The sequence below is a fragment of the Propithecus coquereli genome, unplaced genomic scaffold, assembly GCF_000956105.1.
Source record: "Propithecus coquereli isolate 6110/MARCELLA unplaced genomic scaffold, Pcoq_1.0 Scaffold77, whole genome shotgun sequence".
Taxonomy (NCBI): domain Eukaryota; kingdom Metazoa; phylum Chordata; class Mammalia; order Primates; family Indriidae; genus Propithecus; species Propithecus coquereli.
Window position 1 is genome coordinate 4365620 of NW_012153840.1, and position 13778 is coordinate 4379397.

At 60.0% G+C, this 13778-nt stretch overlaps 1 protein-coding gene across 2 annotated transcripts in view; it reads right to left on the reverse strand.

Annotated features, from left to right (window-relative positions):
- TNFRSF1B (tumor necrosis factor receptor superfamily, member 1B) overlaps positions 1 to 13778 on the reverse strand; it is a 47977-nt gene extending 34199 nt beyond the window's left edge. For both annotated transcript variants that reach the window (XM_012662631.1, XM_012662632.1), the window contains exon 1: positions 13655 to 13778. In XM_012662631.1, coding sequence (XP_012518085.1) covers positions 13655 to 13732 — 78 coding nt within the window. In that variant the 5' untranslated portion in view covers positions 13733 to 13778. The remainder of the gene's footprint in view (positions 1 to 13654) is intronic.

Consider the following 13778-nt stretch of genomic DNA (forward strand, 5'->3'; position numbering starts at 1 on the left):
CCCACCCTGTTGCTCCTCCAGCGTCTCAGCTTTGGCCCTTTGGGGAGGCAGGAAAAAAACAGGGTATCCGTGAAGCACCTACTATGTGCCAGGCCAGGTGGCAGCACTTTATGGAGTCCCACTTCCACCCCAGAAAGCAGGTGTGCGAGGGCGCATTTCACAGCTCAGGGAGATCAAGTCACTTGTCCACGGTCATCCAAGAAGAAAGGGATGATGCTGGGATGTGACCCCTGCCCTGGTAACCCTGGAGAAGACCTTGGGCTCCTCCTCACGACAGCTGAAGGGGCAGCTCCTTGGCTCTGCCTTCTGCCTCTGCTCCCGAGTCACCACCGTGCCACCTGCCCCATGCACCCACCTCCAGCACTGAGCCGGGACTGGGGACAGAGACTCCTCTCTGTCTCTCCCTCTCCCTCCCTCCCTCCCTCTCTCTCTCTCTCTCTCTCTCTCACACACACACACACCCATGCAGGGGACCCAGACCTCCATCCTCTGACTTCAGCTCACGGCTTCCCAGGTAAGGATGCAGGAGTCCCAGAACGAGGGAGCTTCTGCACCAGGCAGGGACATGCAGCGCCAGAGACCCGGCTCTTTCCAGCGCTGTCTACACACTGGGCTCCCGCCATCCTGGCAGCTCCACGCAGGCAGGTGCAGGGCAGCACAGCTCAGAGGTGTGTGCGCAAGGAGCTGATTGGCGGCTATGGCAAGTGCTAGAAGGGTATGCAGGAGCCCGTGAAAGGCGGAGGAGGCACAGCAGAGAGGCTCCGGACCCTCAGACATCATCTCAGAAAACCTCCCATTCTAATGGTGGAGAAAGTCAGAGGCAAGACAAAGACATTCACTCATTCGTTCAACAAACATACCGAGCACCCGGTGTTCCAGGTGCTGGGTTCACAGCAGCACTGAGCAAATCCAATCCCTGCCCGGGAAGCCACCGTCTTAGCTGGGAGACACGTGCACGCGCGGTGGGAAACGTGAGGCGGCAGTGAGAGCGAGGGAAAACGGCAAAGCCAGGCGCGGAGCGAGGGCGACCGGGAGACGTGCGGGGCACGCTCAGTGCACGGCCACGGGGTCGGGGCAGCGGGTCCGCCGGGGAGAGGGCGAGAGGGGATGGAAACAGCAGCAGCGCAGCTCACACAAGTCTGCTCCACGCCAGGCGCCGCGAAGAGCTGTCCACACGGCACAGCCTCTGCGAATCCGCGTTGGCCACCGTGAGGTTGGTGCCGCTGCTAGTCCCAAGTTACGGACGAGGAGCAGCCTCGCAGAGGTCGCCTCACCTCCAGCCCTGTGTCTCCTCCCTGGCACCGAGCTGACACCTGTGTGTCTCTCCGAGCCCAGGAAGACTGGGTTTCAACACCTGGGCCCACTCCGAAGGTCCTCCCTCCCCACACCCTCGGGCGCCCCCTCTGCTGTGGGTGATAACCGGCTTCTCTGTGCCTCAGTTTCCCTGCCTATAAAATGTGGGCCTGGTTGATGCTCCAAGCCAAAGGACCAGTTCTGGGTTCTTAAACATGGGTGTCAAAAGGCTGGGCCCCCTCACGAGACCTCAGGGTGCTCGGTGGGTGTGTGCCCCACCCATGCGCGGGTGGACAGATGGATGGAGCTGGGGGTGGGGGCTGGGCGCCGGGCAGAGCTGGCTGGTCCCGGGCATCCGAGGAGACCAGAGCTGAGGGTGGGTGTGGGGCAGCTTCCACGCTCCAGTCTCTGCCCCCATCCCCTCCCTCCTGGGAGGGCACACTGAGCAGGTGACCTCTTCAAGGAAAGGGGCCAGAGATGTCCACCCTCCCAGGTACACTGGACACCTGGCATTGCAGGAGGCCCATGGCTTAGCTTAGAGGGTCCAGGTGCACATGCTGGTCCCGAGAGACTGGGGGATGTCACTTACTTTCTCTGAGCCACAGCATTGTCACCTATAAAATGGGAGTCACACATCTTGCCCTGTCTCCTCCAGGGCTTGTCGTGAGGAGCAAGGGCAGGAGGGTCTCAACGTGGGGGCATCATCTTCTCCCAGACTGCTAGGGGCCCGCGGGGGAGCTGCAAGGGTATGCAAAGGCCCTGAGTCGTAGGCACGAGTTACAGAGAACCAGAACTCGGCTCTTTCTGCCCTGGTGCCGGCTGAGAACTGGCACGGTGAGAACAAGACCCTGGCACTGAGCGGCCGGTGCTCGTGGGGCACTAGACGGCCCGTGCGGGCCTTGCAGAGCGGGGAGCCTCCCTCTTGCCTCAAGAGCAAGCATGGGGAAGCCGGCCTGTGCCTCTTGGAGCTGCGGTGTCACCCACAGGCTGGCACCAGGCCCATTCCTCAGGAAGCCTGAAGTCCGAGGTGACGGCAGGGGCAGAGGCCTGGGTGGGGCAGAGGAAGGCAGAGACTCCTGTGGGCAAGATATGGGCCTCCTAGAGAGTGACCCTGGGGTGGCTCAAAGGGACTTTGCTCAGAGGAACAGTGGAGGGGTGATGTGACCCCAAAATAAAAAGTCTGAGCAGGTGGGTGGCCAGAGCCCAGAGGCCAGCGTCCATGAGCAGCCAGGCAGAGGACGACGTGAGTCCCTGCACGACAGCGAGCCCCAGAGGCCTGCCAAGGACAAAGCGCCGGCAGGACACGACCTACCTGGAACAGGAAGGCTGACCTCCTAAGCGAGGCACCACCTCTCCTGCCCCCTGCGCCCTCCCTTCCTGTCCCGGCCCCACTCTCACCCTGGGGGACTCAAGCGTAGCCAGTGGCCAGCACTGGGGGAGTGAGACTAGTTCAGGACGGGGCCTCGGCTGCAGGGCCAGGGGCCACGCAGGTCTGACTCTGGAGTCTGTCAGCTCTCGGGGACCGGGCAACCCTGGGCCAGCTTATCTGCCACTCGTTCTGTTCCCACACCAAGGCCCTGCGAGCACCCCAAGGTGGGGGCCCTCAGTGCCTTCTCCTATTTATAAATAGGCAGCGAGAGAGGAAGGAAAGGGGCAGGCCTGGGGGAGGAGGAGGAAGTGGCCACCACCAAGACAGTGTCCTCTGAGCAGACATCTGTGGCGCCCTCTGCTCTCCCTGCCGCCATTGACACAGCATCCTTTGGGGGTCGTCATGGCTTTTTAATTTCCCAGAGATCCCCCTTAGATGCCAGTACCCTCGGGTCACAGCCTTCCCCAGGGAGCACCCCTGGGCAGGGATCTGCCGGTTGAGAGCAGGAAGGTGGCACAGTGGGAAGGTGGCCACAGGGAGAAGCCTTAGGATTTGGGGGTGCAGAGTACTCCTCAAACCTACCCTTTACACAGAGCCAGAAGGACAGAGACGGTCAGATCCAGGAAAAGCACCTACTGTGTGCAGACACTGTGCTGGGCATGTTCACGTACATTCTCTCATTTTACCCTTGCACCAGCACGATGAGGTCAGTACGATTCCATTTTACAGATGCAGAAATGGAGGCTTTGGGAGATTCAATGCAAATTGTCCAAGGCCACATAGCCAGCAAGTGGCAGAGTAGGAGTTAGCTGCAGCTACAGCTGCCTCCGTGCCCTCCGACAATTTTATACATTGTGATCTTGTCCTGCTACCTCATTTTATAGATGAGGGACCCACAGAGGGGAGTGACTCTTCTAAGAACGCATAGCAAGCAGGAGCGGTGGTTCAGTGACTCTCCCAGGCAAAGGGTCTCCAGGGTCCCAGGGGCAGATGCTGCAGTGTGGGGAGGGGCAGAGGTGTCTGCCCAAGGACCCAAGGACTTAAGGACCCCCAAACAGCAGAAACCATCTTCAAGCAACAGAGAAACCACATCATCTGCATGGCAGGCCCCCGGGCCCCCAGGGCAGGGTGGGAGGCAGCAGAGGAATCTGGGTCTCGATTTCGGGGGTTCACAGGAACCCATGGACTATGGGGTGCAGCCACATCAGGCCAGGCCGTCACAGCGATGCAGGCCCAGGCAGCAGAGGCCCGTGTGCCGTCACGGAGAGGAACAGCATCTGCGTCAGGAAGGACTGACCACATCACAGGCAGGCAGCCCAGGGGTGACACATCCCACTCCCAGCCTGCGCCTGTGATGTTGCTTCAGAAGTGAGCTGGGGGCAGACAGGAAGCCCAGACTGGTATCCGGTTCTCGAGGCCAGGCTTTGTGCTAAGTACTAGGGTACAAAGATGCCCGGGCATGGTCCCTGCCCCCAAGGAATGCTCCGTCTAGTGACAGAGAACATCCTAAACCTCCCATCGGCACCCTCCGCGGGGCCTGTTGATACCACCTCCTTCATCTCGCACAGCCCCCTCCTCACCACCCTCTGCGCTCTTGCCAGCTGCAGGCTCCTCACTCTTGGTCCCCAACCTGACGTCCCTTTGCAGATGGACCCGAGCCACCGTCCCACATCAAGTCTGGTCCTTAAAAGCTTCCATTGCTCCGCCGCCCTCAGGCAGAGCACAACCCCTCAGCCAGGTGCCCTGGCACAGCGAGCCCAGCCCCTGCCCGCGTCTCCACTGTGGGCACCTCACCTGTCACCGTCCACAACACAGAGCAGCACGTGGGCCCCAACCCTCCGTCCTCCGCTCCCGCTGCTGCGTGTGCCCAGCGTCCGGCCCGCCCTGCAGGGCGAACGCCTTGGCTTCTCTCGGGAGTCCCCTCCGCTCATTTCAGACGGGGTCACAGGTCCCTCCTAGGGGCTCCCGTGACAACCCGGGTGTATCTCTGTACCACCCAGACCAGACCAGTTTTGGGTGAATTATTTGTTCCTCTCGTGCCTCCTCCCACACCCAGCATGAGCTCTGAGCCAGACACCCAGCTTTAATTCCAGTTCTGCCATTCCGCCGCCTCTGTCGTCTACAAAATGGGGACAAAACAGTGCCCACCCCACAGGGCTTTGTGATTCACCAAGTCAGTATGTGTGACGTGCTCAGTGCCATGTCCGCTGGCAGCAAGAGCTTTGTGTCACCCGTGTTTTTATTACTCATTGCTCCATGCCCGGCCAGCGCATGGCCTACAGCTGGTGCCTAATAGATGCTCCACTGCTCCACAGAAGCAAAAGTCTTAATTTCCAATCAGCTGAAATGAGCTGGGGCTAGCACGAGAACTGGGCAAGACTTATAAAGAGGGGGGTGTCCCGAGGGGGGCGAACTGAGGGGCAGTTTTCAGATAACAGCCGCTCACAATCGCCTCGACCGCCATCCCGCGCGGGCCTGGCCGCCTGGGTGGAATCTCGGCTCTGCCTCCAGTGAGCTGTGAGACCCGGAGCTTGTGGCTTAACCTCTGTGCCTCAGTTGCCTCTTCTGTAAAATGAGGGAAATAAAAATGCTCCCTGACCCCCAGGTGGCTGTGAGGAGGGAAGGCGCCCTATGCCTTTAATGCACCGGACCCTGGACGTGAGCTCTTTGCTCTTGGTTCACGGCACCTCCCAGCAGCTGCCAGCCCCAACGGCAAGTGGCAGAGAGTAGCCCTTTACGCCCCCCCGACAGCCGAGGAAGCCAAAGCCCAGGGAGCAGCTCAGGGGGTCCCCAGGTGCACTGGCAGCAGAGCTAGGAAGGCCCCCGGAATCCTGCCCCCCAGTGCCAGTGGGGGGGTGTCATCTCTCACACCGAGATGCGCAGCAGCCCTGCCCAGGCTCTTGCCCCCGCCAGGCAGGGTGACCAGCCAGGGCTGACCGAGGCCAGGCTGGCCCTGCGACTGACCATGAGAGCTCCAGGGACACGTGGAGCTGACACTGATGAGAATCGGGCCACGGGGCTCTGGCCAGGGCGGAGCTAAGGCCAGAGAGGCCTCACATTGCAAGATGGGGGTGGAGGGAGCTCCTCTTCCTCCTCCGTGTTTCTGTCCCCACCCTACATCTACCGTCCAGTCCAAAGGCCCCTCTGCCTCCTCCCTCAAGCTCTCGTCCCTTCCTTCCCGTTCTGCGGCTTCTCCCCAGCCCAGAGCTGTGAACCATGACGACAGCCTCCAGTCCCTCCATCCCATCTGTCCCCACCCTGAGGCCTGAGCGACCTTCCTAATACACTCTCTGCCCTGGTCACTCCCTTGCTCAAAAACTATCAGTGGCTCCCCACTGCCCCAACTCCTGACAGGCTCATGTCGTGGCTGAAAGCACGGACTCTGGAATGAGGAGACCGGGCTTTGAATCCAGAGTCCCCACCTCATTAGCGGGCAGCCTTGAAAGAATTGCTCTTCTGTTTTTAAAGAAATAAAGGAGGTTAATAAACCTCAGTCTTTTCATCCATAGAATGGGATTGATGACAGCACATACCTCCTGGGGCCAATGAAAGGATTCAGTGAGATAAAACATGTATCTAGTAAACTCCCCCCAAATTACAGCTGGTACAATTTTTTAATGTGATTGGTATTACTGCCGCCATAAACTGGCCCCAAACTTCCCGCCTCACGTGCCATCACCGCCCCGGGCAAACCTCAGGCTCTCACTAGGACAGTCTAGCACTGACCCTGCTGTTTCGCCTCCAGGCCTCTGGCCCCACCGTTCCCCACACCATGCAGCCACCTCCAGGCTCGGGGTTTAGGAAGTCGCCCCCTCGTGGGCCTGCAGAGGGGCAGGATGGGGGCAGAATCTCGAAGGTGACAAGACTAGACGAGGGCAGTGAACAAAGGACCAGGACAGGAGGAAAAGAGCCAAGGGGGTGGGAGGGGCGAAGACTAGGGAGAAAGGGGGGTGACTGTGAGGTGGGGAGGGGCTCGGGGAGCTGGGGGCACAGGACAGGAAAGGGGCAGGGTTGGGGGCTGTGGATCAGAGAAGCAGGAGACCCGAGCAGGAGCATCTGGTGACGGGGTCGCCAGAACCAGGGCCTCTGAGTCGGGGCTCAGGTCAGCAGGAGGAAGGGCAGGCGGCGTAGGTCGCTGGCGGGACTCCGGCCGACCAAGGCAGAGTGCCACCGGAGCCCGTCCCCATGGAACCACTGTCCCGGCCAGAGCCGGGCAGACTGGGGTTCTGCGAGGGGCCCCCTGGAGGCCCGATCTGCACTCCACTCCCTGCTCAAAGCCACCGGCCCTCAACCCCCCTCGCCACCCCCGCAGTCTAACACTGGGGCCCAGGATCCCAAGGCTGGGGACGGGGAGGTCCTTGCTAGTCTCAAGTCACAGCAGGAGCAGCTGAGGTTCAGAGGGAGAAGGGCACTGCCCGAGTCCTCCCTGAGGTGGAGGCCGAGCCAGGACCCCCGACTCCCAGCCCCGGGCTCTGTCCACTTCTGCAGCCTCTGGCCTCTCTCCTGAAAGGCGTCTGAGAAGGCCTCCCACTGACGGCACGGACTGCATCCCCCTGTTCACAGCCCGCCTGGCCGCCAAGCCCTTCCTGCTCAGCTGTCACCCTCAGGCCCACTCGATTCCCTGAACCTGTGGCCACATCGGCCTTACCCGCTGCAGGGTGAAGCTTAGACTGAAACAGAGGTGGGCCACTGTCTGGACAGAAAACAAACGAAACCCCCTGGGGATTTCTGCCCTGTCTCGGGTCGGAGTGGCCGGGTCAACCCAGGGCCCTGGCTCCGAACGGGCCAACAGAGCGGAGGTCTGCTTGGCCTCTCAGGGAGCCAGCGCTCCCGAAAGGGACTCACCCCGCTGCCCTCCAAGTCACGCGCGCCATCACTGTTCCCCAGCAGAACATGCCATAGTGCCTGCCACCAAAGTGGCGGGGGTCGGGAGCTGGCCCTCCTGGGGCCCGAGAGGTGGCTCTGCGGCCTCCCTCCCCGGGGCGAGCTAGCTAGCTTGCGGGTCTCGTGATTCCACCAGCGGAATCCATCGCCAGGGACCACAAACCTCCAGCCCCCACTCCTCTGCAAAGAAAGGGAGGCTCCGAGAGGCAGGGTGCTTGGTCACAGTCCGCAGGGAAGCACGGCCGGAGCTGGCGTCCCGGGACACACGGCCGACGGCACCCTCACTGGACTTCTCCAGCACGCTCAGGGCTCACACTTGGGGCAGAAGGAAATTCACTCCTCGGAACCCCAGTCAGTGAACAGACACTTCCTCCTCCTGGGCTCACTGTCAGGTGCCCCAAACCACAGTGACGCCACCAGCACCTGTGACATCACAACGCACCACAGTGGAAAAAGACTGTGGTCCCCAAGGGGGTGGTCCTTGAGCTTCAGAGCACCAGCCCTGCAGTCGGCTGCTCGGCAGAGGGAGACAGACGCCCGGAGCTCTGGACTGCAAAGAGGGCAGGGCTCAGAGCCAGGGCGGAGGGGCGTGTGCCCGTGACCCGAGACAAAGGACTTCTTCGAGGAAAACACCCTCCCTGCTCAGGGCTTCCTTGAACCTGTGGGTTCCCAGACAGTGGGCCCTGCAGTGCAGGCCGACAGCGAGGACTTCCCCACGGTCTGGGGAAAGGGTCTAATTGTGGACTTGAAAAGGTGCTAACTGGGCACCAAGGGGCAGAGCGGCAGGAACACAGGAACCCCAGTTCTGCCCGAGGATCCCGCATCACGTCCTCACAAGCCGATGGCAGCCATGAAGTCTCGATACCCCTGGGGCCCGAGTCAAGGAAATAACTTCAATCACAGCAAGTGGGATCAAGGTCAGCAAGAAGAGAAGTAGGGGAACTGTGATATTAACAGTGGGGGGTGCCAGGCTCTCCTTTCTGGAGACACTTTTAGATCCCCTCGCCCCCAGATCTGTGGCCTTTGTCAAGTGCACACAAGGTGACATTTCCCTAATATTCTGGGAGAATGTTGGGGCCAGTGCTGTTAGGTTTTATAGATAGGAATGCTGAGGCCCAGAGAGGGTAAGTTACTTGAGCAAGGTCACACAGTGAGCTGGTGACAGGGCTCAGATGGTAACTCTGATCTCCTATTACTCAGGCCAGTGCTCCTTCCTTGGAGCCATGCTATCTTAGAAGTCACTTGGAGACAAGGGAATGAACGGCATGACCTCAGAAGAGCCCCCACAGGGCATGCCCTCCTTGGGGACACAAGTAAACAACCTTCATCATCACAGAGGTTGGAAATGGAAGAGGTTTTAGAGACCACGTGGAAGCTACCTGTGCGCATCTTGCAAGCTGAAACCTTCTGCATCCCCTCTATACTACACCAAATGTATCCCTCGCTCACCCCCAAATGACACACAGCACCTCTCACTCACTGAAAGGGGTGGGGAGGTGATTTCCTGAAGCCTTTGCCCCAATATGGAGGTCATAAGGCCCCTCAGTTGGGCAGATGGTATGAGAGGGAGGCGGGTAGGAGGGAAGTTGCTCTCAGGGATGTTGGGCAGTAAAGCCACTTGGACAGGAACCCTGGTCAACTGGAGGGCTGCCGCCCAAGCTTTGGAGCCCTCTGGCTCAGAGCCAGGGAGTCTGACTCCATGGGGGTCCCCATCTCAGCCTGAGCACCGCTCCGTGACCCAGAGGTCAGGTCAGGCCTGCAAGGCCACAGGCAGGACCAGAAAGCACTGTTAATCCTGACAACCAGCTGGTAGGGTGGGGTTTATTCCCATTTTAGAGATTAGAACACAGAGGCTCCCAGGGATGGAAAAACTTGCCGAGGTCATATGGCCAGTAAACAGCAGAGGGAGGGCTGGGCCTTTCCCCAGAGTCATCGGGGCTGCTCTCCTGCGCCTGGCAGACAATATCCAGAACTGGGAGCCCCAGCACCTCCACTTTGTTCCTGTTCACCCCATGGCACCCCTCTCCCCACCCCCAACTTCCCTCTCTGCCTGCTTCCGGGCAAATCACATGCTTGCTGGGGCTTTGAGTCGCTCACTGCCAGCGGTGGCCCCATCATGAGCAAGGCTGGGGACAGGGGGAGTGTGAGCATTTCTGGGAGAGGATCTCCAGCCTCAGCAGACCCCACACAGCAGGGAGAGGGGCCCAGAGAACTATCCTAAAGAGGAAGGCAAACCAGGACCCAGCTCTGCCACCACTGACCTTTCAAACTCTCCTGTCTCCTCATCCATAAAACAAGGTCATTATAAAGGTCAGATGAACATTTTTGGAACATTTTTGATTATTATTTTGACAACTGAGCGGGGTACCATGGCATCTAGTATGTAGGGGCCAGGGATGCCGTTAAACACCCAACAACAAAGACTTACACAGCCCAAACGTCAACAGTGCTGAGACTGAGAAACCCTATTTTAGGCTATGGGGCTGTAGCAGTGAATGAGTCTCTGCCCTCACTGTGCTTACATTCTTGTGGGAAGACACAATAATAGTGAAGGAAATATAACAGGTCAAGAGTATTATCTAGAAAAACAAAGCAGGTCAGGGAGTGAGAGTACCTGGCAGGGAGTTTTTATAGGCAGGATGGTCCATTTGAGCAGAAAGAAGTGAGGGAGTGAGACCAGGGGTATCAGCCGGAAGAGCATTCAAGGCAAAGGGGAAAGCACGTGCAAAGGCCCTGTGGCAGGTGTGTGTACAGAAAAGCAGCCAGCATGGCATAAAAGTGAATTGAATGTAACACACACACCGTGGCTAGCAGCAGTGCTCCTCCCTCCCCACATACACCGTCCTGGCCATTCCTCCAGGAAGCACTGGATGGTAAGGGCCATAAAGTGTCACGCAGCCCTGGGGAGGGACAGTGCTACAGGAAGCCACTAGGCTAGGCCCCGGGACAACAGTTAGGGCCACTATCCAACACAAGAATACCAGGCAGGTTCTCAACCTTCCACATCTACAGGGCCCTGCGAAGGGCAGCAGGGCAGTGTGGGGAACGCTCTCCAGGCCAACAGATGAGAAAGCAGAGGCTCACTCAGTGGGGCCAGGTCACAAGGGCAGTCGGGGCAGAGCTGGGTAGTGGAAGGCTGGAGCCGGGTAGTGGTCATCTCAGGGTCCCCAGAGCTAGGCACTGGGCTGGACCTGGTGTAGGCATTCACGAACATTTGGGGAATGAATGAATAAATGGCCCCGCATCAGGGTGCCTGGCCACCTGCCCACTGCCCTCTGAAGAGGTGCCCAACCACGGGGCCACATCCTCAGTGAGCACACAGGTTCCCTGCTGGGACGCCAGGCAAGGGACAAAGGGACAGAGATGTGGTGGAAGGAGGGAAGAGCCCAGGGCCAGCAAGTACCCGGATCACCCAACTCCTCTCCAATGTCAAGCCTGGGAGCCTCGATCTCTCCCCTAACCCGAACTGGCCCCAGGCCCTGGGTGATGAGGAGACAAACAGCAGCCCCTCAGCCCCAAGACTTCCAGGGATCAGCAGGCCAGACCCAGCAGGCAGAGACCCCTCACCTCCTCCCCAGACAGCTGGGACCCTGCCCACCCCCATCAGAGAGCACCAAGCACTCACCTGCCCTGCTAGCTTAACTGGCATTAGTCGAATGAATAAACGACTCGAGTGAATGAATGATGCATTCCACACCAACTGGGAAATAAGGCTGTTAAAGGGGGCAAAAGCCCTGATGGCAAAGTGAGCGCGTGGCCAGCACAGGTCTCCTTGGGGCTCTTTCTACGACTCAATCAAATTCCCTCCAGTGTTCCTGAGAACCCACTGTGTGTGTGGGACTGGCTGGGGGCAGGAGAGGGGGTACACGCAGGGGAGTGCAGAGTGAAAAGAGCTGTGGAATTAGGCAGCCCTGTATTCAAATCCCACCCCCTCACCCCCAGCTCTGCAATCCTGGGAAACGCCATCACCTCCCTGGACCTCAGGTTCCACATCTCTCAAAGGGAACAGCAGCGCCCGCCTTTCAGGAGTTGCTGCAGGGGAGGCTTCAGTGCAATTCTGTGGCAAAGTGCCCAGCACAGTGCCTGACGCTTGGCAGGGGCTCAGGAAAAAGGAGCTGCCGTGTGCTAACAATGAGGAGGCGAAGCAACCCCCAGTCCCGGCCCTCAAGGAACCTTCCATCCACTGAAGCGGATGAGACACAACTAGATTAAAAAGCAGAATGTAATCTGCCCTCGAAAGGAACAAATGGTCCTGAGAATTCCAAGAGATCAGATCCAACTTCGAGAATGAGAAAAGGCTTTCCTGGGGAGGAAGGCGTTTGCAAAAGGCCTTGAAGGTCAGAGCTAAGGGGTGTATGACGGAGAGGTGACAGCATGGGCAAAGGTTCTTTGCGCAATGACGCACAACGACCACCACCACCGGCTTCACAGGGGTGAGGAGTGTGTGTGGGGGGAGGTGGGCGGAAAACCCAGATGGCTCACTCTGGCCTGGGATACCTGGGGGAGTCTCTGCCTTGGCCACCAGGAGCCACAGGAGGCTCCCAGGCAGGCAGATGTGCTCCATGCTGGGGAAGGGTCTCTGCCAAGGAGGAGCAGTGGGAGAGGGGCGGGTGGGGAGACCAGCTAAGTGGCTGAGGCAGCAGTCCCAGGACAAGGGAGTCTGAGCTGACGCAGGAGCTGGGCAGAAGGGGAAGGAAGTGGGAAGGAAAGCCCTCACGCAGCTCCAGGACCTTAGCCGTGTCCTGCACAGCCCCGTGCCTGCCCTCCATATCCCGTCAGCAGCTCACAAAGCCCCAGGGTTCACCCCGGGCAGCCCCAAACTCAGCGGCAGGAAGACCCCCTAAGAGGCCAGGGTCTGTGGCAGCACCCCGTAGTCAGGCTGGGACCACAGGTGTCCCCAGTCACACTCGGTCCTCAGAGCTAGGATTCTCCTGACCCAAAAGCCACCCAGGACCTCCACTGGGGCAGCCCCCCAGGACCCACTGCTGGAACCCACTGTAGGTGAGTCAATTCTAGTGTGACAGCCCCTGTCTTCCACCCTCGAGAACTGGACTCTTTGGCCTTGGATTCCTGAGTCACCCCATGTCACCACAAGAGACAACATCACCTCCCACCTTCCTCCCCGGTCAAGATGTCCAGACCGATCCGCATACCATGTGTCCGTCAGGGTAGGCTCATGAGGAAGGGATGGATGTGCACCTCCTCCCCAGCCACGGGGGGGCAAAGGAAGAAGATGCCCCCTTTGGAGGAAGACCTCTCCCCACGCTCTTTCACGAAATACAAGTTCTCTGAGCCTCACTTTCCTTCTCTGTAAAATGGGGTTACCAGACCATGGAGACAGTCAAAAACAGGCAAAGGACCCACAGAGGCTGGACCTTGCTATTGCGGGCAGGTGATGTCAGTATCGAGTAACAGCTCAGGGTCTCCGCTCTGTCCACTTCCCCAGGGCCCCTTAGACAACTTTCTGCCTTACTTGATACCAGCCCAGAAGACCTCCGTCACCTCCCCTGTCCCCAGAGCCCACAGAGAACAGACCTCGCAGTGGCCCCTGGACACATCTGGAGCGGGTTGGGGAAGGAGCCCAGGCAAGGGGCAGAGCACGGTGCAAATGTGCCCTTATTAGGCCCTGCCGCACACCTGGCCCTGTTCTTCAGACACACAGCCCCAGTATTTCTAAGAAAGAGGAAAACCATAGCCCAGAGGAGGAGGAAATCTTCTGAAGAGGGTGCCCGGCGTGGGCAGTGGGGGCAGCGCCCCAGTACAGCCCCGTCCTCCAGCCTGGGAGGGAAGGACTGTCGCGGCAATCTCAGGAGCAAAGGAGCAGGGGTCCAGGGTGTGCGCCCAGGGTCAGCCCCAAAAGCCCTGGTCTGCGCTCGGGCTCGCGGCAAGGCCGGGTGCTTCCTTGGGACGCGGGGCTACGGAGCCAGAGTTCTGCCCCGGGCGCATGTGTCGCCCGCGGGTCCCCCCGAGGCACGTGGCGCGTGTCTGATGGGGATGAGGGGCAGCGATTCGGGGCCCGCGGTCCACGACGGCTTCCCGGGGGCTGCGCGCCGGCCGGGGTGGGCGCGCGGGGCGGTTGTCTCCCGTGGGGCCACGCGAGTCACCTACCTCGGCGGGCACGGCGTGCCCCGCGGCCCAGAGCTGCAGTCCGACGGCCAGCGCGGCCCAGAGGGCGGCGGGCGCCATGAGCGCGGGCGTGGTCTGGCGGGCGCTTGCCCCGGCGCCCCGCGCG